General features: G+C 52.2%; 7 protein-coding genes across 7 annotated transcripts; 5 read left to right on the forward strand and 2 right to left on the reverse strand.

The window, feature by feature from the left end:
• Positions 1-899: 899 nt before the first annotated feature.
• On the forward strand, positions 900-1577 carry PG985_011082 (uncharacterized protein; the record flags this gene model as incomplete). The annotated part of the gene is made up of 2 exons (XM_066830849.1): positions 900-1023; positions 1078-1577. 2 exons carry the CDS (start codon positions 900-902, stop codon positions 1575-1577), a joined length of 624 nt encoding a protein of 207 aa, XP_066681531.1.
• Positions 1578-2245: 668 nt separating this feature from the next.
• Positions 2246-4297, forward strand: PG985_011083 (YccV-like-domain-containing protein; the record flags this gene model as incomplete). The annotated part of the gene is made up of 2 exons (XM_066830850.1): positions 2246-4008; positions 4129-4297. The coding sequence occupies 2 exons, from the start codon at positions 2246-2248 to the stop codon at positions 4295-4297; spliced, it is 1932 nt and encodes a 643-aa protein (XP_066681532.1).
• Positions 4298-4856: 559 nt separating this feature from the next.
• On the forward strand, positions 4857-5606 carry PG985_011084 (uncharacterized protein; the record flags this gene model as incomplete). Its single annotated transcript, XM_066830851.1, has 1 exon — positions 4857-5606. The coding sequence occupies one exon, from the start codon at positions 4857-4859 to the stop codon at positions 5604-5606; it is 750 nt and encodes a 249-aa protein (XP_066681533.1).
• Positions 5607-6323: 717 nt separating this feature from the next.
• PG985_011085 (uncharacterized protein) lies at positions 6324-7716 on the forward strand (the record flags this gene model as incomplete). Its single annotated transcript, XM_066830852.1, has 3 exons — positions 6324-6586; positions 6687-7427; positions 7548-7716. 3 exons carry the CDS (start codon positions 6324-6326, stop codon positions 7714-7716), a joined length of 1173 nt encoding a protein of 390 aa, XP_066681534.1.
• A 2776-nt stretch (positions 7717-10492) lies between these two features.
• Positions 10493-13876, reverse strand: PG985_011086 (Efflux pump FUS6; the record flags this gene model as incomplete). The annotated part of the gene is made up of 5 exons (XM_066830853.1): positions 10493-11075; positions 11206-11595; positions 12019-13133; positions 13193-13514; positions 13578-13876. The coding sequence occupies 5 exons, from the start codon at positions 13874-13876 to the stop codon at positions 10493-10495; spliced, it is 2709 nt and encodes a 902-aa protein (XP_066681535.1).
• An 878-nt stretch (positions 13877-14754) lies between these two features.
• Positions 14755-16003, forward strand: PG985_011087 (uncharacterized protein; the record flags this gene model as incomplete). The annotated part of the gene is made up of 5 exons (XM_066830854.1): positions 14755-14953; positions 15030-15100; positions 15153-15532; positions 15632-15687; positions 15768-16003. The coding sequence occupies 5 exons, from the start codon at positions 14755-14757 to the stop codon at positions 16001-16003; spliced, it is 942 nt and encodes a 313-aa protein (XP_066681536.1).
• Positions 16004-16712: 709 nt separating this feature from the next.
• On the reverse strand, positions 16713-18669 carry PG985_011088 (cytochrome P450; the record flags this gene model as incomplete). Its single annotated transcript, XM_066830855.1, has 8 exons — positions 16713-17063; positions 17129-17688; positions 17750-17822; positions 17889-18142; positions 18211-18270; positions 18325-18374; positions 18430-18542; positions 18595-18669. 8 exons carry the CDS (start codon positions 18667-18669, stop codon positions 16713-16715), a joined length of 1536 nt encoding a protein of 511 aa, XP_066681537.1.
• Between the last annotated feature and the right edge of the window lie 474 nt (positions 18670-19143).

Consider the following 19143-nt stretch of genomic DNA (forward strand, 5'->3'; position numbering starts at 1 on the left):
GCCTCGAAGAGTAGAAGCTGGGCAAACAGCTACAACCCGGCATCGTTTACTTGGGACGAGAGCAGCAAGGGCTTCCTTGCGGAAACCCCAGGCGGCGATAAGCTTAATTGGACCTACCGGCCAGTGGCTTCCAGCTTTATCAACATTTGGACCAGCAAGTGGCAGCTTTTCCTCCCCGTCTTTCGAATTGAGTACCTGGTAGCCCCCGCGAGAAGAAACCGTCGAGTGTCCGGCAAGCTCCGGTTCCAGTCCAACGGCCATCACACCAGGTTCTGTATTGGTCGAATGATTACTCCAAAGATTATACATATAGCTCTAAGTTTACCTTGTTCGCCCCTCTGTCAACGTCGGGAGTAGGTGGAACAATCATGGCGGGCACAATACCGTCAGTGGTTATTCCACAGGTCGCTTGCTGCCTGCCTGTTGTCCTGATACACAAATAACAGTTTATACCCGGAGTAGAAGTCAGATATTCGTGGAAGCAACGGTATGGCTGGATTGCGATGTCACATCGCATATACGAGGACACTGGAGGTGTTTCTGTAGGCATGTATCAATTCATCGATTTCGGCAGTAACGGGCGGCCCCATCTATTGGTTTGGTAGGACTAACGGCGGGAAATCGCAGTCCACTTGGTGCGGCCGGGTCGCGTTGCCCTTTTGCCGGAAGGAACAAACAACGGCTGATCAACGAGAGATCGCTTCTTTCTCTCTGATGGCAAGGTCAATTAGCACATAAGACCCAACGTCTTCTCTTCTCATCACCAACAACACCAAGGCCTGCTTCCAGAGCATCATTGTCTATCACATTCGGTCTACTTACTTTCTGTTACATTCACATTGCATCAATCCACTGTACATTTCTCTTCACACACATCTATCCAGCAACAGCCAATCAACATGAAATTCTCTCTGTCCGCGTCCATATTGGCTCTTGCCGCTGCGGTGCGAGCCCAAGCACCTCAGAATCAGACGGGCCCGTTCTTCTTGCACATCACCGGCATAGACAACAAGACCATCGACGGTAATTCTTACTTACCAGCTCATAAAAGCTAGTATACTGACTAAGCTCTTTCAGGCTATGGTGGTGCGTGCCACGCCGGCGCAGCCATCGAGGGCCTTTGCTTCGATAACGGCCCCACCCCCAGCGGGAACGTCAACTCAGCTTCCTTCTACTTCAACTATACCGGGAATCAGGACGTCGATGGCGCCGAGGTTGGTTTTCTATCGTGGAACCTTCAGCTGGCAGGCAGCGAACCAACGGTCGTACCCTCGCCGATGAGCTTCACCTTCTCGCCCACCAGCAACGTGGCACAGCCCATGTTCGGCACCAGCAACGTCGGCCAGCAGGTCGGATTCGACAAGGACGGCAAGCTCTTCGTCTACGGCCTAGTCGATGATTCCACATTCCAACCCGGCTCCCGACCCGACGCCACCCAACCCAAGGCCTACTACAGCTGGTTCGCCTGCTGGCAGTCTTTCACCAGCTACTACTACCCGTCCATTGGCTGGGCCACGACCGTTCCGCCACACAACCCGACTTGCCAGGCCGTGGACATCACGCAGGTGATGGTTTAATTGATGGGCCAATACAGATCACACCATCACGCCACAAAGAACCCTTCTGATTGCACCGCTGATTGTGCCTATGTACTTACCTACTTCAGTACCTAATGATAATGGATTCCATTCCTCTTTCGATTATGCCTCGCGGTTATTCCACATATTAGTCCACTATCCTCCGACCTGTTGTGCCGTAACCGTCGCATAATAAGTGCGTGAACGACGGAATTTACGGGTTAATGTCATTCACCTCAATAATATATATTAGAATTCATTATAAGTTCATTCATTATCTGTTCATAACATGCCAGATGATAACTTGGGATTTGAGGTCTCAGCTATTTGGTAAGTTGAGTGGTGAAAGGGGATTTTGTCCTTGCAGATACCTCCCTACGCCCTACCCCGCCGAAACCAAACACCCCCCACTGTAGCGGGTGCTCACGCTCTGAAATCTGCCGTCTCCAATTGACGTCAAGGACTGCCATCCCACTTGCCCCAAAAAGTACCGTTAATGGGGAAAGACATTGTCACTTTGAACCCTTGATTTCGATTCTGAGGCGGCCCCGCCCAAATGATTAATTTCAATACTCTTTGACTCTGATGAATTGTCTCAACTGCTATTAGACCTTGGTCTTCGTCAAGTTAGTATTTCTCGTTGTGACCACGTCGGATGTGTCAAAATCATGGCGACCGAACCACTCCTCGACCGCCTACCTGACGAGCTCGTGCTATCGATTGCGTCACATTTCCCGCCCGCCGAGGCCCTCGCGTTCTCCCTCACGAACGCGCGCCACAACCGCATCGTCGGCGAGTCCCTGCGATGGCGTCAGCACTGCCTGTCCGGATGGCGATACGGATGTGCGCCAAATTACCGACCAAACCTCGTCGCGCAAAACCCACTCGATGTGTCCTGGCAGAAACTGTTTGAGACGCGGCAGGCTACAGATAGGCAGGCGGAAGCTATCTTCGAGGACCTGCTGCGAACGCAAAGGGGTCGGATTCGGAAGATGGAACAGGTCGCCGCCCTTGGGTATGACGTCAAAGACCAACTCCTCCGATGGCGAGATGAGACGCCCGACCACGCCGACGATGTTCTGGCTCGACGATTTCACGCCCGCGCCATTTTGGACGTGATACACCGCACGATCGCAATCGGTATCTGGACCCGGTTGGCGAGGCACGATATGACAGTGACGCTGACAGAAGCGCTCGGTGCCTACGACTTGTTCGTGCTAAACGGCAAATGGGGCGATCTTGAAACCATCCAGCGGGAAATCAACAATATAGCAGACAGTATACCGAACGAATGCGGCCAACTGATTTGGGGGTTCCTGTCCAAGCGGGGCAAGGCATTGAAGATCGCCGAAATGCTGCGGGCGAAGAACCTCCTCGGCAACCCCAACGCGACGGCGTACCACGATCTGCGAAACAACTTCCTCTCGATGGCGCTCTTCGTGCCGCCGCACACCAGCCTGCCGCTACAGAGCGTGGCCCTGTACTGCGCCGTCGCGCAACGGCTTGGCCTCGCCGCCGCCCAGCCGTCCAACTACCCGGGCCACGTGTACGCCGTCGTGGACTGCCCCGGGGCCGCGGGGGATGACCCGCGCACATTTAACAACCTGGGCGACAGCATCCCTCTGCGCAGCGCCGAGGCCGCCCACGCGGCCGGGCAGCGCCTGTACCTCGACCCCTTCCACAGCGCGCACGAGGTGGCGGCGACCGACTTGGGCCGCAACCTGCGCGGTCAGGGCATCCCAGCCGGGCGCATTGCAGCGCTTATGGGTCCCACGTCGGTAGCCGAGGCGACGCGGCGGGCGGGGCGCAACATCCTGCGCTCGGCCCAGAGCGGATTTCATAATCATGACGAAGACGACGAGGGCGATGAGGGCGATGTGGGCAACAGCATAGGCGGTGGCCCGCTCGCCTACGAGACGGCCACTTACGTCGGTCTCTGGAACGCCGCGCTGCTGGGAGACGGGCAGGTCCGCACGCGCGACAGGGCGCTTCAACAGAGCCGGCTCTACCTCGCGCCGCTGCTGGAGCGACTTCTGCAGCACTTCCCGCAGGAGATCTGCTTGGCGGAGAAGCTGTGCGCGACGTTATTCCCCCGCGCTGTCGAAGATGGCAGCAGCCCCGGCGACTCTGGTGATGAGGAGGGCACCGGCGGTGCCGGCGGCGGCCAGCAAGAGCAGCACCCTATGGATCCGCGTGCCGAGCTCGCCGCATTTCGAGAGGCGGACGACCAGCCCCGGACGCCCAAGATACGATCTACGACTACGCCGGCTGTCGAGTACCGGGTGGGACAGTACTTCGAGCACAAGCGGTACAAGTACTTGGGGATCGTTATTGGATGGGACGAGACGTGCAAGATGCCCGAGGCGTGGATTCAACAAATGCGCGTCGACGAGCTCGATGGGGGGCGCGACCAGCCATTTTACCATATTATGTACGTTTCCTTGATGCTTTGTTCCACCTTGCCCCTCCGTTCACCCCTGTCTTACAACATTCCCCCTCCTTTCACGCAACATACTGTCTCTTTTTGCTGACATCGACTGACCACATCTAGTGATTCGCACCGAAATGCACGATACGTTGCGCAGGAGAATATCATGAAACTCGCGAGGGCGCCAAAGGGCGATATCCTGACTAAGATTGCGGGCCGTTACTTCAAGCGCTGGGACGTGGAGGCTCAGGTCTTTGTGAGCAATCTGAAGGAGGAGTATCCTGATGATTAGGCGGCAAGAGGAAAAGGATCATTGCAGATGAGTATAGTGTATGTTATTATGATTGTAACAAAATCAATTTAATTTTCGGAGGCTAGTTCATTTTCATTTTGTCGAGCATGGTGATGAAGGATTGCGAGGGCTTTCATGGGCCCACATGATCTAGAGATGCTAACGGGATGGTGAACACACGCATCCGATCTTGACGATGCAGGCTAGTACTCGAGTGGATTTTGGGCGATATCTCCATGGGGTTTCCGATGGTCCCGCTTCCAATTCTCGAACTGTCGTCGCCTACCCTTCCTTACCCACTGCATGACTCGCTCTTCGTGACGTCATCGCCGTTTCGTGATACGTGTACATAGCGCATTCGGAGGCAAAATGTGCTTTTATCCAAACCCGGCAGCCCGGCATTATGCGGCGGGGAAGGCATTCGCACTGTTAGCTCCGTGGGGCCACGAAATATATCAAAGCCGGAAGCCCGGAAAGAATTAGAAAACGTGATCCTCCCTCGAAGCAGTTTTCCTCAACAAAAACCCACCTACGAACAAGAACCAAGGACCCAACCAACATGGCCAAGATCTTCATCACCGGTTCCGCCGACGGCCTTGGCCTGCTCGCGGCCCAGGCCCTCGTCAAGCGCGGCCACGCCGTCTACCTGCACGCGCGCAACGACTCCCGCGCCCAGGACGCGCGCCGCGGCTGCCCGGAGGCCAAGGACGTCCTGGTCGGGGACCTGTCGTCGGTCGACGACACCAAGCGGCTCGCGGCCCAGCTCAACGACCAGGGGCCCTGGGACGCCATCGTCCACAACGCGGGCCTCATGAATACGCACGTGGATGCCAATAAGAAGAACGACATGTTCTTCGTCAACACGGTCGCGCCGTACGTCTTGACCTGTCTCATCCAGCCGCCGCCGGGGCGCTACGTCTTCTTGAGCAGCAGCATGCACCAGGGCGGCGACCCGTCGCTGCCCGATATCGAGAGCTCCGGGTACAGCGACACGAAGCTGCACAACATCCTGCTGGCGAAGTGGTTCGCGCGGCACTTGAAGGGGGGCGTGGACTGCACCAGCATGGATCCGGGCTGGGTGCCGACCAAGATGGGCGGGGCGGGCGCGACGGACGATATCGAGAAGTCGGTCGCGACGTACGTCTTGCTCGCCGAGGGGACGGCGGCCGAGGTCAGGGAGGCGGGGACGGGGTCGTATTGGCGGGATAGTCGGGCGAAGGAGCCCATGGCGGCAGCGGGGGAGGAGGCGACGCAGGAGAAGCTGGTTGGGCTGTTGAAGGGGATTTCAGGGGTTTCGCTTTCGGAGTAGGGGGAGGGGTTCATCTTGATGCATGTGTAGCCCGAGACGTTGATGATCTCAGCTCTTTGCCGTGACTTACTATCGACCAGGCAAGGCAGTATCTATGATATGTGGTTTTCCTGGTGGTTCGTTACCTGCAGATATGTTTGAAGAAGATATATCTGATTGGCTACCAGTGGCTTGGTCTATGGGCAACCGAGCCGGTTAGTGACTCATACGTTACCAACAGGAACTTGTGCAGCTTGTGCCATAGCGAGACCTATGAACTGAGATAAAGCAAGTACCTAATAACATTTCTTACTCAGGTCTCTTGGTTCAATGGTAATGCTTCTGGAAATGGTCTTCAAGCTTATCCATACTTTCTTTTTCGGATTAATACCAAGCTGCCTTGGTTTTTGTCATACTTGCATCTCTACCAAAATGTTCGAAACTTTGCCAACATGTCTGCATGTACAACTCCCCTGGTTCGACAAATGTGTAGCACTAGACCCCGCAGAATGCAAAAACTCCCTCCCTTACTTTTTGGAGTCGTGGTCTGCGATGACTCACTCACCCGCGTATAAATGCCGGCCCTCACATGTTCTCTTTTAGTCCTCTCGCCATCACGAAGACACCTACTTCCACAAGAGGAGCTGCGTATATCGAACTGGCAAGTTAGAATTTGCCAAAAGCAGCATTCCTTAGATCAACCAACCCCATATCTGCACAAACCGCCCCCACAGCAACATGTCTCGTTCAGCGGCTGCAGTGCTCACCGAGTGGACACCGCCGCTGCTAGAGAATGTAGGGTATACGCAGTGGACGCTGAGCACCCAAGCAGCAGCGGAGCTGTACGCCGGAGGCGCCAAGCTTTGGACCAAGGAAAGCCTGCGGGACATCGAACAGCAGCTCGTCGAGTTCCAGACCAGGGAGTTATTCGCTCTCCGGAGACTTGACGGAAGCACGATCCGCATCAAGAACCCCATGTTTGGGAAATCAGACCCTATTTGGTGAGTGGACTGTCTACTTTACTTGACTGACAATCTCCCCATTCCCGGCACTCACAGCGAAGATGGTTGCAAGCTAACTTATTGCCTTTTTCGTGATCAGGACCCCCCGCGTCGTTTTCCACGAGTATTGGAGACTGGTTAAGGCGAAACCCGGATTCCTTCCCAATGGGAGACTGGAAGAGCTCGCAGTCCATCCCGAAACCTACCATTGCACTTGCCTCGTGGAATGGTGGAATCTGACCCTACACAGCTTCGATGGTCTGGGAGATGGGTGGGAGGCCCTCGCCCAACAGAAGAAGGATTTGTGGGAGAGCAGCGAGACCCGCCAGCTACTACAGGCCCGCATCAAGGCTCTCGTGGGCCCCGGCAGCGGTCGCAAGGCGAACAAGGTCGTTTGCATTGGGCTACCTTGTCTGAGTCGCCGGGCTCCCTCCTGGTGGCGTATCCAAAACAGCAGGTCGGAGAAACCCGAGATCGAAGCAGAGTTCATGCACAAGGACGATATGACTCAGTACTGTGCAGCCATGACCATCGCCAACGCCTTGAGAGAGAGCCAGGGAGGTGAGCGCGATACGACGGCTGGCAGCCCTGGAGACAAGGTCGTGCGGCTCATCACCCAGGAGAGACGGTATACCGAGGCGACCAAGACCTACCTCCGGGGCTTGGGGTTCGAAGTCGTCGGGGACCATGGCGCCGCTGGGCTCGCCGAGATTGACGATGAAACCGTCGTACTCTCCTTCTTCACTTCGACCATGGCTCCCGTCAAGCAGGTCGTCGCGGACATTGCCCGTCCTGCCCTCTTCATCGGCCTGTTTGACATGGCGGACTTCAACGAATACTGGTAAGTACACTTTTCAATGAAGCCCCTGAGAAGGCGGTCCCCATATACCCAGATCCTCTCCATCTCCGCCTCCTCCAGACAGATACTTTGATGCGAGCGGAGCAATAACATGGTTCGCAGGCAACCTGGTGCAAATCCGGAATCTCCCCGAACGCGGAAGATGTGGGAGGGCTACGAGGCCTTTGACTTCCCTGTCGCGGCGGAAGAGGTTTCGTCTATGGATCCCATGTTCAAGAGACTGAAAGTTATGGCGAGATCGGCAGTCGTGGGCTCAGCTCGAGAGATGTAAGGAAATTATTTGCAGAATGTGGTATGTACTTCAGGGGGGGGGGGTGTAGTGCTCCAGATAACCAAGATTAGACATCATCAGGAGAGGCAGTTTGTTGGTCTTGCTTTCGGGCCTTCCTAACCTGAATCTCTGGATAAATCCTAACGCATATTTCAAATACAATTGCCAATATGCGCAGAACGTCTATACCTTAGGTAATTCGTGATTAGGTGCCATACAGCATATGCCGGTGGGAGAAGTGGCAGATGGCAAAGATAACAGCAAACTCGACAGCATTCGCCTTTTCTCGAATGGTGTCTCTTCAACTCTTTCAACTAGGAAATAATATACTAGTTTGTGGCCGGGAACCCCATGTTCATACTGGAAAAGAGGGTTTAAGTTCACAACTCAGGCCATGGCAAGCTGTGCATCATCATAAATCCATTGATATTACTCACAGTTCACTTTTTTCAACCTACTTGGGGTATATATCGTATTTGTATATTGTTTGAAATACATCTCACTACTATGAGACCAGATGGCTAATGATGAGCTCCTATCTAAAACGGTGGCAACGACGTGCGCAAAAAAGACTGCATATGCCCATAATGCCAGAAATGGTAACGGTGGCCTGCCCACCCACCACACTTCCATGATGCAAAATTTGGGTTTATTGATACCGGACACCCCCATCTGGTTTTGTGAAATATGCAATCGTGCATCCGAAACATAACCTGCAATAGGTTCCGTTCAGGAACTACGACTCACTTCCCTAGCAGCATCAGAAGTACCAGCCTAAGTATTGTAGATGCAGTGCTCTGAATCGGGGATGGGGAAATGGGGCGGCGGCCATCAAGAAAGTCACCTCAGATGAGGGCTCACAGTCAATCGGTCTGTTGAGCAGTGAGCACTATCTGTAGACCAAAGATACTGCTCTGTCATTGCCAAGAACATCTCAGTTCTGGGGCTACTGCGATGTCGGATAGTGCCTGTGTGCCATGTGCTCGTCAGACCGCTATAACTGCTGCGTTGGGAGGTCATATTGTGGAAGGAGACTGGTCGGTGGCCTAACTACGTATTGGTTACACATGTTCCTACCATTTGCCGCTTCTCGGAGGTGTGAACACTTTGAAGGTCTACCTGTCGGATACCTTTCCGTCGGAGGTTGGAAATCAGCGGAAGATCTTACCTGTCACAGCTAGGCTGTGCAGCTGTTGGCGCGATGGACATCCTCTGTACTCTGTAATCGCGACCACTCTGCCGGATCTTGCGCGCTTGATAGCGTTGGAAGGCCATGTGGCCTACCCAATCAGCGGCCAAGTGACAGTGACGACTACAGCGGTTACCATTCGGAGCAGTGTGCGATTACGATATGCTGGTTATCTGCATACACCCCGTCCGACTCGTTAGTTGAAAGGGGTACCCAACGTCGACTTCGCCGCTCGCTTAGCAACTTGGTCCAGGTGGTCGCTTAGATTGTCGAGCATAAGCACATTCCCATTTGATCTTCGTGCATTCAGAGTGGAGGGGGGCGCGGGAGGCGGGAAGGGCACAGCGGGACATGAGTTGTCAGTTGGCGCTAGGGCTGCGCGCCTTATCGCTTGATCGGCAGACGGCTGTTCCACTTGACGCTGACATGCCTCCGCTGCGTCTCGTCCTTCCTTTGTCGCATTGAAAAGGAAACGAATCTTGACACCAAATATCAGCAGATGTTGTATTGGCCCCCACACACACCTTTGGGTGGTTCTGTTGAGTAGTGTTGGCGTTATGTACACCCAGACTGATGTGCAATGGTCCTCCAGATTCGCTCTATCATGCATGCTGCTGTACCCATAGTAATTTCCTAGCTTAGGCGCCTCCAACGTGATCTAATCGCAAAGCCCTACGATCAGCCTTTTGATACTACAATAATCAACCCCGCGCTGCATTGTATTTTGATACAGGAGACAACGATCCCGCCATCTCCATTCACATGTTATTGATCTATTCCAATTTTAGATAGGGCCCGCTTGCCGCTGAGAGACCTCGGCATCATACCTCTTGATGTTCAAGAGTGGGGATTCCATTGGCAAAACTGACGACCAGCCTGCCCAACCAATACGTGAGGAGGCCAACGTCAATAAGGGTAGATGATAAATAATATATCAATCTATAGTTCTTAATCAATATTGTAGCATGATGCGTGTTAGGCATTTTGGTAGACGTATTAGCCACAGTTCGCTTCAAACAAAGAGCCGTGTTAATATGTCGGTGTCATCAGCTTCTATGACTTCAGATTTGAAGGATCTGCACACGACGGCTGAAGCGGAAGGAACCGCACTCACTTCATCTTTGAAGAGTTCCAATCTCACTCCTAGCCGGGATGATGTTGATGAATCCTGGAATCTTTAGGTACCGAGGTGCATTAATGCTACTCACAGCTGCAGGTGGGGGGTGATTAACATGCGACGGCCCCCAACAACACTGGGTCCTTTTCCAAAATGCAACGGTAGTCAGTCTCTTAGCCACGAATTCCGTCGTCTTGGTATCGATGTTCCCAAACAAAGGCGGTCTGAACAAACCCCAAGGCACCTTTGTGGTTATTGTCAAAGCAGGAATACGGCGTATGAGAACGGAGGTATTGGTCGTTTCGGGGTGGCTTGGACGGTAGTATTTCCCATTATGTGAATATATTCTCACATTTGCAGGCACCAAGGCTAACGATTGACTGGATACGGGCTAACAATCACAGCTAGCACGGGCGCTTACGATATTTCATTCGTGTGATGCGCAACTGCGGCATGAGTGTCATGCTTGCTTACTCCATCCAAACAACAAGTTTCTTCCCCGACACCGACCCTGACCTCAACTGCGTCAACCCTGCTAGCACACTTTCCAAGCCGCGGCCTACAATCTCGGTTGGGTGACCCTTCAGCCTGCCGTTGTCCAGCAGCCGTTGAAAAAAGCCATAGATGCGCACAGCCTGGCGGTGCTTATCCTGGCTCGCCTGGCGTCCGTACTCACCAGGCAAGTCGACACCTTTCCCAAAAGCTTCCAGTGCCATAACGAAGTCGGCCTTCACGGCCTCGCGCGTTTTCCAACCACTCGGGCTGGCTTCGAGATACGCGTACCGGCCGCCTGGGCGGCCCAGACTGCCGTAGCAGCATACGGTTGATACCTGGTCGCATATGCAGTCGAGGGCGTGACGTAGCCGACCTCCCGTGTATTGCTTGATATCGCGGACCAAGTCGTCCGAGGTGTAGTCAAATGCAGCCCCAGCCCCATATGACTTTACCAACGTGAAGTTGGGGGGGAGCAGGTGGTGACGGGATCGTAGCCGAGAATTCTCAGCAGCTGGATAGCCATGATTCCACATGCAGTGCTCCCGCCGTAGACCAGGACTGGGGGAGCGGGGCTATTGCTGGGGGGAAGGGGGCCTCCCCGGGAAGCGGCAAGGACAGTGAGCTCCACAGCGCAAGGCAGCTAGTCAGCAGGGGTGTGCCCAGACCAGCGGCAGTCTCCAGGGCATACCCTTCAGGGACGCGGAGCACGAGACTTGTTGTTGCTCGAACGTACTCGGCGAATGCACCTGTTTTCGGGTCGCTTGGGTTTGACCCATGTACCGTGCCGCACACAATGTCACCCACATGCACCGATTCTTCTTTTTCGCCAGCCCCCTCCATCGTCATTGTATCGATGACTCGACCCACGAAGTCCATTCCAACAACCGCATCTGGGGCTGGAAATGCAGCGCCCATCTTGTTGTCGACAGGGTTCAGAGATACGGCTATCGTCTTGACCAACACTGTGCCTGGTCGGAGACTGGGCACTTGTGCGTTGGTCACCACTGTTGGCTGGCCTCCTCGGTCTTGGAGGATAGCGCACTGAGTGGCGTCGGGTTTGATTGGGGACATTTCCATGCTAAGATCTGTACAGTCCAGAGCAGGTGTGGTTGACTCTGTCGATTATGCTTCTTATGGTGTAATGCAGTGGAGTGTTAAGCAGAATGGATGAGAGGTTGTGAAGTAGGTCCAATGTGTGCATTTATAACATGCCCCCGGCGGCTACTGCCGTTTCCAGGTCAGGAGCATGGAAATGATTGGATCCCATACAGGCTACAAACATTGTTTGCTTTTCAACTGCGGTGTCGTTCGCAGCAATACATTTCATCATCGGTCGTTTCCTCTGGTAAAGACTGGAACCAAACTTGCCACGTAAATGAATCTCAAATGTGTCCAGTCAGACCAGTTGTGCCTCGAGGTTGAGGAAACCTCGTCGCTACATGGATCAGGAGTCTACCGCAATTTGTATTATTTAGATATGCTAAACACTTGGTTTAACTACAAAGAGTGCCGTTGGGTTTCGACCAGGGCATTGGAATCCGCGGTAGTTGTCGTCTTAGGTTCAGACTCATCAAGTCCGTACTCAGTCTCCAGCTCCTTTCTCATATACACATCCTTCTCTAGGATGAAAAGTAAGAATGCAAACCCAGTAAAGGCCACAGATACCAACCACACCAGTTTCAATGCCTCTCTGTAGACAACACGGATCTCGGAAATAACAGGTCCCGAGAATCCAGCCAGTAGCTTTGCAGATGCGTGCTGGTAGCCTTTACCGCCCTCAAGCAATTGGCGGGCTCGTGGGTCCGAAATAGTGTGTGACAGCTCACTGATCTTGTTGCTGAAGATTGCGGCCGGGACAGAGACCCCCCAGATCCCTCCAACACTGCGAATGAAGGCCCAGGTGGCTGTAGCAGCAGCTTGGTCGGACTCTGGGACGGGGGCTTGGAAGGCCGGTAAAAGGGTCTCCATGACCACACCACCCCCCAGGGCGACTACGCTCTGGTATATGGCCCATTCTGCCGTGGTGCTGCCTTCCCACTGGAGCGCAAAGAGTCCCATGCCTATCGTGAAGACACCCTCGCCTACCAGGTGCAACATCTTGAACTTCCCCGTGCGCGATATTAGTATAGCTGCAATTGCACAGCCCGGGATAGAGATGAAAGCCATAGGAAGGAGCGCTACTCCTGTTTGCCTGCCCGAGTAGAGTTTGACAATCTGAAAGTATATCGGGAGGAAGTACATGGCCCAGTACACGACCATCCAGTGCAAGAACGTGTTGATGGCAGTGATGAGCGACGTGCGGTGGTGAAACAGTCGGAGGGGCATGACGAGGTCCGGGGACAGCTCCAGTCCTTCCCAGACGAAGAACAATACTACCAGTAGGAGACCAATAAGCAACGGCACTAGAGTATGCCAGGAGCCCCACGGGTACCGAACCCCCGCGTAGCTAAGGGCGTACAACATGGCGATGGTGCCGGCCATCAGTAAACTATTACCAAGCCAGTCGATTCGCCTCAACTTCCGGCTCAAGGGCATTTCCTTGTCATAATGGACGTGGAGTACAAAGTACAACAACACAAGAGCAAAGCCACCGATGGGAAGGTTCAGCCAGAAGACCTAGCAGAATTCAACCATTAGCTCGTTCAGGTCCAGCCCGGGGTAGGGACCTCACTAACCCATCTCCAGGAAGCAGAATCAACAATAGCTCCTCCGACGATGGGGCCTGTCGTCACACCAACTGTATAAAGAATCATGATGATAGCAAGGAAGTATCCACGCTCCCTCAATGGCACCAAGTCGGCGATAATGATGCTAACATTCATGCCAATGCCCCCTGAGCCAGCGCCCTGCACACCACGTCCGGCAATCAGCATTGCGCCACTTGACGCGCCGCCACAAATACCACTTCCTAGGGTGAAGAGGCAGATCGCGAAGAGCATGAGCCATCGCCGTCCGAATATATTGCAGAGTTGCCCAAACAGTGGTTGGACGGCAGCACTAAAGATATGAATCAATTGTCAGAGGTCTCGAGATGAGAGGAGAATAATGCCAACAGCGTACCAGCATAAAAAGAAGGAGTTCATGATCCAGATGAACTCCTCTCCCATTTCGAGGTCCTCGACGATAGCCGGCCCAGCTGTCACGATGACGCTGTTCTCGAACGATGCTTGGAAGTTTGCAACACAGAGCCCTAATATGATGGCCCAGAAGCGGAACCCGCGTTTCTGATATTGGGGAGGTGGCTGCTTGGTTTCGTCGGCTGCTTGGATTTCCTTGGAGTCCTGTGCAATGCATCCACCTGGATCTTGTGAATTCGCAGTCTCAGCTGGGTTCACGACAACATGGTGGCGGTCATCCATAACAGCGGATGTAAGGTAGAACGAAATGAGAGCGCTATCTTTGTGGTGATATCGAAGTTGAAGCGCACTGCCGGCAATGTAAAAATTGGTCTGTTCAAGAAATTGTTCAAGTCCGTTGAGGGTGGTTGAGGGTGCTTGGTAGACTTGCTTCGAAAATTGCGAAAGGCGCAGGTTGGCAGGGGTCCCAAAACTTTCGACGTTGGTCCCAAACCGGTAATGTCGGGTCGATCAAATTTCTGCATGTACCAAAAACAGCGGAGTGAACCCTCGTTTCTGCGGGATTGCCTCGCTTGCCACAATACCACCCCTCTTCCTTGACGTCGCATTGGCGCTTTCCATCAGATGTCTCATGTGAATCATGTCCTAAATTTAGCCCCTGGTAACATCTCATCAATCACCCACATGCATTTACCTTGCCGCGACCGGCCGCTGGATATCTCCTACACACATACGGAGTAGTTTGTGTGACTCCGAGATCTGCAGGTAAGTTCTGCGGGTGTCACCAACAAGATGCCAGTGCAAAGGTTGACACGTCCGAAGTTGGCTGCAGGGCAAACAGAAAAAGGCCCAAAGCAATGTTATTCATGAGTGCATATGTAGGATACTACCTCAACGGTAGCTGGTACTGCACTAAGTATCACAGTACGGATGCCTTGTGACTCTGCGGACCAATCATATCATCGCTGTAATCTGGAAGTTTGCCTAAACAAAAACACACGAAACTTCTCTTTGGGGGCCGTAATCATGATCATACCATTGCCATGACTACCAAGACACAGCCATTTTCAGTGCTTACCGGCTTCTCGACCTACTTAGACTCATACCTGCTCTGAACACCTTTCGTTTTCTCCAAGACACCCTTACCCACAACCTCAAAAATGACTTTCGATGTATTCAACGACCCTCTACAGGGCGCTGGCTTCGTCATTATTCTGATTTTCGGGCCGATATCTATCCTGGCTACCATCCTCAGATTTGTCTGCTCTCGAATATCATTGAGAAAACATGGGAAAGACGACTGGATGGCCTTGGCGGCTGAGGTTTTCTATCTCGGCTGGATCACGGGTTGCATGCTGGGTATGTCTGTCCCCTTATGAAATATTACTTTACCCAACAAACTGTGATGTACCAAGACTGACAGTGTATTGACCAGGTGTTGCCAAACTCAATGGCACGCATGACATACTGACGATGCCTCCCGAGAAAACAATAGAAGTTTTGAAGGTTGATACAGGTTCTGACTACTTCGAGCTTCAATGCTGACGGACACCAACAGATCATTTGGGTATCGAGTCTCATGTTCCCTCCCAACCAGCTTTTCGCCAAGTTGAGCATCCTGTTTCTTTACCATCGCATATTTTCCATCAACAAGAAATTTGCAGCATGGATGAAGGTTCTGGGGGCTCTCCAAATCCTAGTGTCTGTAATCAGCGAATTTCTCAACATATTTCTCTGTTCGCCTGTGGAGAAAGCTTGGAACCCCATGATCACCGGGGGATCTTGTATCCATTTGGGTGCAATGCTTTCAGGCACAGAAACGTGCAACTCACTTCTGGATTTTGCCCTGGCCATTTTCGCAGTATTTGCACTACGAACGGTCAAAATTCAACACTCTACCAAATGGAAGTTGTCAATCGTTTTCTTATTGGCAGGAGCGTAAGTCCAGTGCCGCAAACCCCCTGCCTAAACAATGCCGTTGTCTCGAAGGAGGTCACCCTATACTCCAACCAGTCCTGCTAACACACGTCCGCACAGTGCCGGCGTCATTGGCTTCGTCAAGATCGGTATTGCCTACCAAGACCTGACCGTCTGTGAGTCAACCCGGGTCTTTTAGACTTGTATATCTAGAAGTCTCTTGCCGTCATATAATGCTTCAGCTAACGTTCCACAGATAATCAGCTGGCGATGGGTCTTTTGGCTACAGTACAAGGGGCGTTCAGCGTCATCTGCTGCTGCGCTATCATGTACAAGCCGATCCTGTCAAAGCTTGAACCGATTGGTCATTTTACTTCCAAGTTGATTGACTATGGTAGCAAGATTAGACTAATCGGGAGAAACTCTTCCGAAAAGCACCGGGGAAGTTCTGATGGTGGGTCGGGCGATATTGAATTTGGAGGAGCTCGTTGAGCTGTCTTGGTGTCAATGGGGAGAGAATCGATCGGCTTCCGACAAGTGAATGGGGTGTATTGTGTTCAAATCCCGACATTTTTACTCTGTCTGGGGACTTGACCCCTTTCCCTTGTTGAACTTTTTTTTCGCTGGACCAAGCTATTTGTTTGTATGAGAGGTTTAGTTCAAGACCTCCCCTAGTTGTGGTAAAAGAATAAAATGCAACACGTATTGGACCACCATCGCAGATTTCAATGTAGAATTCCAGGCTGTCAGAGCCAAATGGCAGGACCTACCTGTCGCTGTACATTTATGATGATGAGCTAGGAGCAGCACCATCAGCCCTTGCGTTGTTTGAGTTCTTATGACTTCGGATTGAACTATGGAACAGTCTGTCTCATCAAATAGTTTCTGTCAAAATGTATAACGAAGCCTTGTTGTGTTACTGTGTCTGGTAAGCGGACTTACTGGGTGAAAGCTGGAATCATCAATACGATTAATCTTGCTAGAAAGTTTTATGTTCCGTGAACTCTATTCCTAGTAAATCTGCTCGGACCGCAGTTAAAGACTGAGTTTTGAAGGTAAGATAAAGGTTGGTTGTATAGAATACATATGCAGTCTCGTGTCCATCTCCGCTGAGGCTTGTCCAATTCTCACCCCATCACTCAACATGTAAGGTTGCTTTTACCCATCTTTGATCTTCGCATGCTTGTGCGTATCCAAAGATTTACTTTCCTGATACCGAATGAAACCGGACCCAGAAGCTTGGCTTGTTCCACATGGCATACATACTGAAGTCTCTTTCAAATACGATGCTCTGATTGGGCAACATTTCCACGTCAAACGACCACAGCACCTTTGCAAGAAAGAGCCTCGTTTCCTTCCAGGCCAGAGGCATACCTGGGCAAGACCTTGGTCCCAGGCTAAATGGATGGAAACCATCCAAAGCGTCATTCTTGAATGCAGGGTCCCAGTGGGGGTGGTCCTTGGGAAGCCAGCGCTGCGGCCGGTACCTACGAGCTTCGTGGAAGTATCTGGAGCTGCGCGTAAAGGCAAAAAATCCAAAAGATACGTTGACCTGTAACGACAGCGTGTAAGCAAGAAAAGAAAAGGAGGTATATAAGATTGTTAGAAGACACATACGTCCTTGGGAATGAAATGCCCATCCACCATAGCTCCAGGGCTGAGGCGGGCCTGCCCGCTGCTTTGCAGGACAGTGATGCGCAGGGTCTCCATCAATGATGCGTTAAGAAACTGGAGGGATTCAAGATCATTGACTTGAATATCATCGTAGGCCTTGAAAGCCGCCCTGATCTCCTGGGTAAGGATCTTGAGACATTCTGGTTCCAGGACCGAGAACATGATGGTGCCATATATCTGGCTTGCAATTGGTTCATAACCTGCAACTACCAAATGTCCCGTGACGACCTCGATGTGCTTTTGCTCCTGTTTGGTGGGAGCAGGTGCATCGGCAGGAAGCAATTGTTCAAAGTGGTCCAAGTGATCCACGTTGCCTCGACGCATGATACGTGACTCCAATGCTTGGTTATTCATTTTCTGAACATCGAAAAAGCTCCACAGGATTGACGGTGGGATGAAGAGATACTTCAGCGGATCCAGAAGAGGAAACTTCTTAAATATCTGGTTGGCAGTGACGAAGAAGCTCACTTGCCACAGCTGGTTAAGAAAGGGGTCGCTTTTCCCTGTGTTTTACGTTGTTAACAACGCAAAACTGATAAGAACAAGTTGAAAGGTTGGACTTACTGTCTCGCATTTGATGAAACTCCCGGCTGTATGCCAAGTCTGCCGCAGCATCCATGGCCACCCAATCCGTCCACTGCATGTCATAGATTATTAGTTGGCGATTTGTTGGAGTCATCCAAGACTATGAGAGGTGGCTTACCACTTTCAGCTCAATACCGTCTTCCGAACCACCAAACTGCTTTACCCGCTCGACAAAGGCATCCGTATACTTATGCAGTAGTGGTTCTTTGGCCTTAAGTGACTTGGGGCTGAATGCCGGCGCAAGCTTCTTCGCATCGGCATGGTGCTTGACTGGGTTTTGTTCCCAAGTGATACCGTCGTCTCCCATTCCGAGTGCCATGAAGTCGTTCTTGGGAAAGTGCTCGAGCCCATGCGAATAGGAGTTGTATATATCTACTTTCCTCGGTCAAATTTCTTATCTTTTCTTCAGACAATCAGGACAATGAGATGTAGCTTCGTACCGTTGAAAGCTCCAGGGGTAAAGAAGACCAGCTCGTTGGGAGCTACACGGACAACGTCTCCTGTTATTCGTGAGCGTGATGTCAGAGATGCGCTTGGATGGCGAAGCAGCCTACCATATCTCTCCAAAGCTTTCCGAACTGCCATCGGATACTTGCCAGAGGCCCTGGGCGCCCATCAGTTACCATGTCGCGACGCGAAGTAGAGAAGGACTGGCTTACCAATGATAAGCATACCACAAGTTCGTCACAGCCGCGAGTCTAGGGCCGGGAAAGCGAGAGGCGGGATGAAAGTACACATTGTACACAAAACGAAGCGTGGCGTAGAGTGTTAGCTGGCATCTCGTCAGTTAAGATAGTATCCTCGTTAAGAACCCCGGGTCTTACTGCTCCGACGACAATAGTCATTGGGTGACTGGTCAAGTGTTCGAAAACACTGTGAAGTTGCGACTCCAATGCCATCGTGATAACACCAAACTTCAGATTTGGTATATTTTCAAATTCTAGCTTGTCTCTCTGCAATGATAAAAAGAAGATCACTCAAGCCAGCAACTCGGCTTTTGGGGTGTTGCTCTCTCTCCAACTCTGCTTCCAGCCTGCTGCGGTTGCGAAGGGCAAAGTGGCGTGATGGTGTTGGTTTGGGGTCCCTTGAAAGATGGGACCGCATTGCTCCGCCATTGCGGAACCTGTCCGGGTTGTGTGACACTGCAGAACGCCATGCAACCCTACGGATTGTTTGCCAAATGCAGTGATTACACCCGACATTTGCCAGGACAGTTGAAGATGTTACCCTACAACTCGTCACTTATATCCTTGGCTGTGCATGCAAGATGATGTACGAGTCGGCGCGTAAATATTTGATGGTCCGGCACTCATTTACAGAGTACCTAAGGTAGGTAACTTTTATCGTTAGCCGCTTTCCCTTGTATAGTGGGG

This window comes from Apiospora marii, assembly GCF_038362585.1.
Source record: "Apiospora marii strain CBS 49790 chromosome Unknown utg000007l_segment0_segment0, whole genome shotgun sequence".
NCBI lineage: Eukaryota > Fungi > Ascomycota > Sordariomycetes > Amphisphaeriales > Apiosporaceae > Apiospora > Apiospora marii.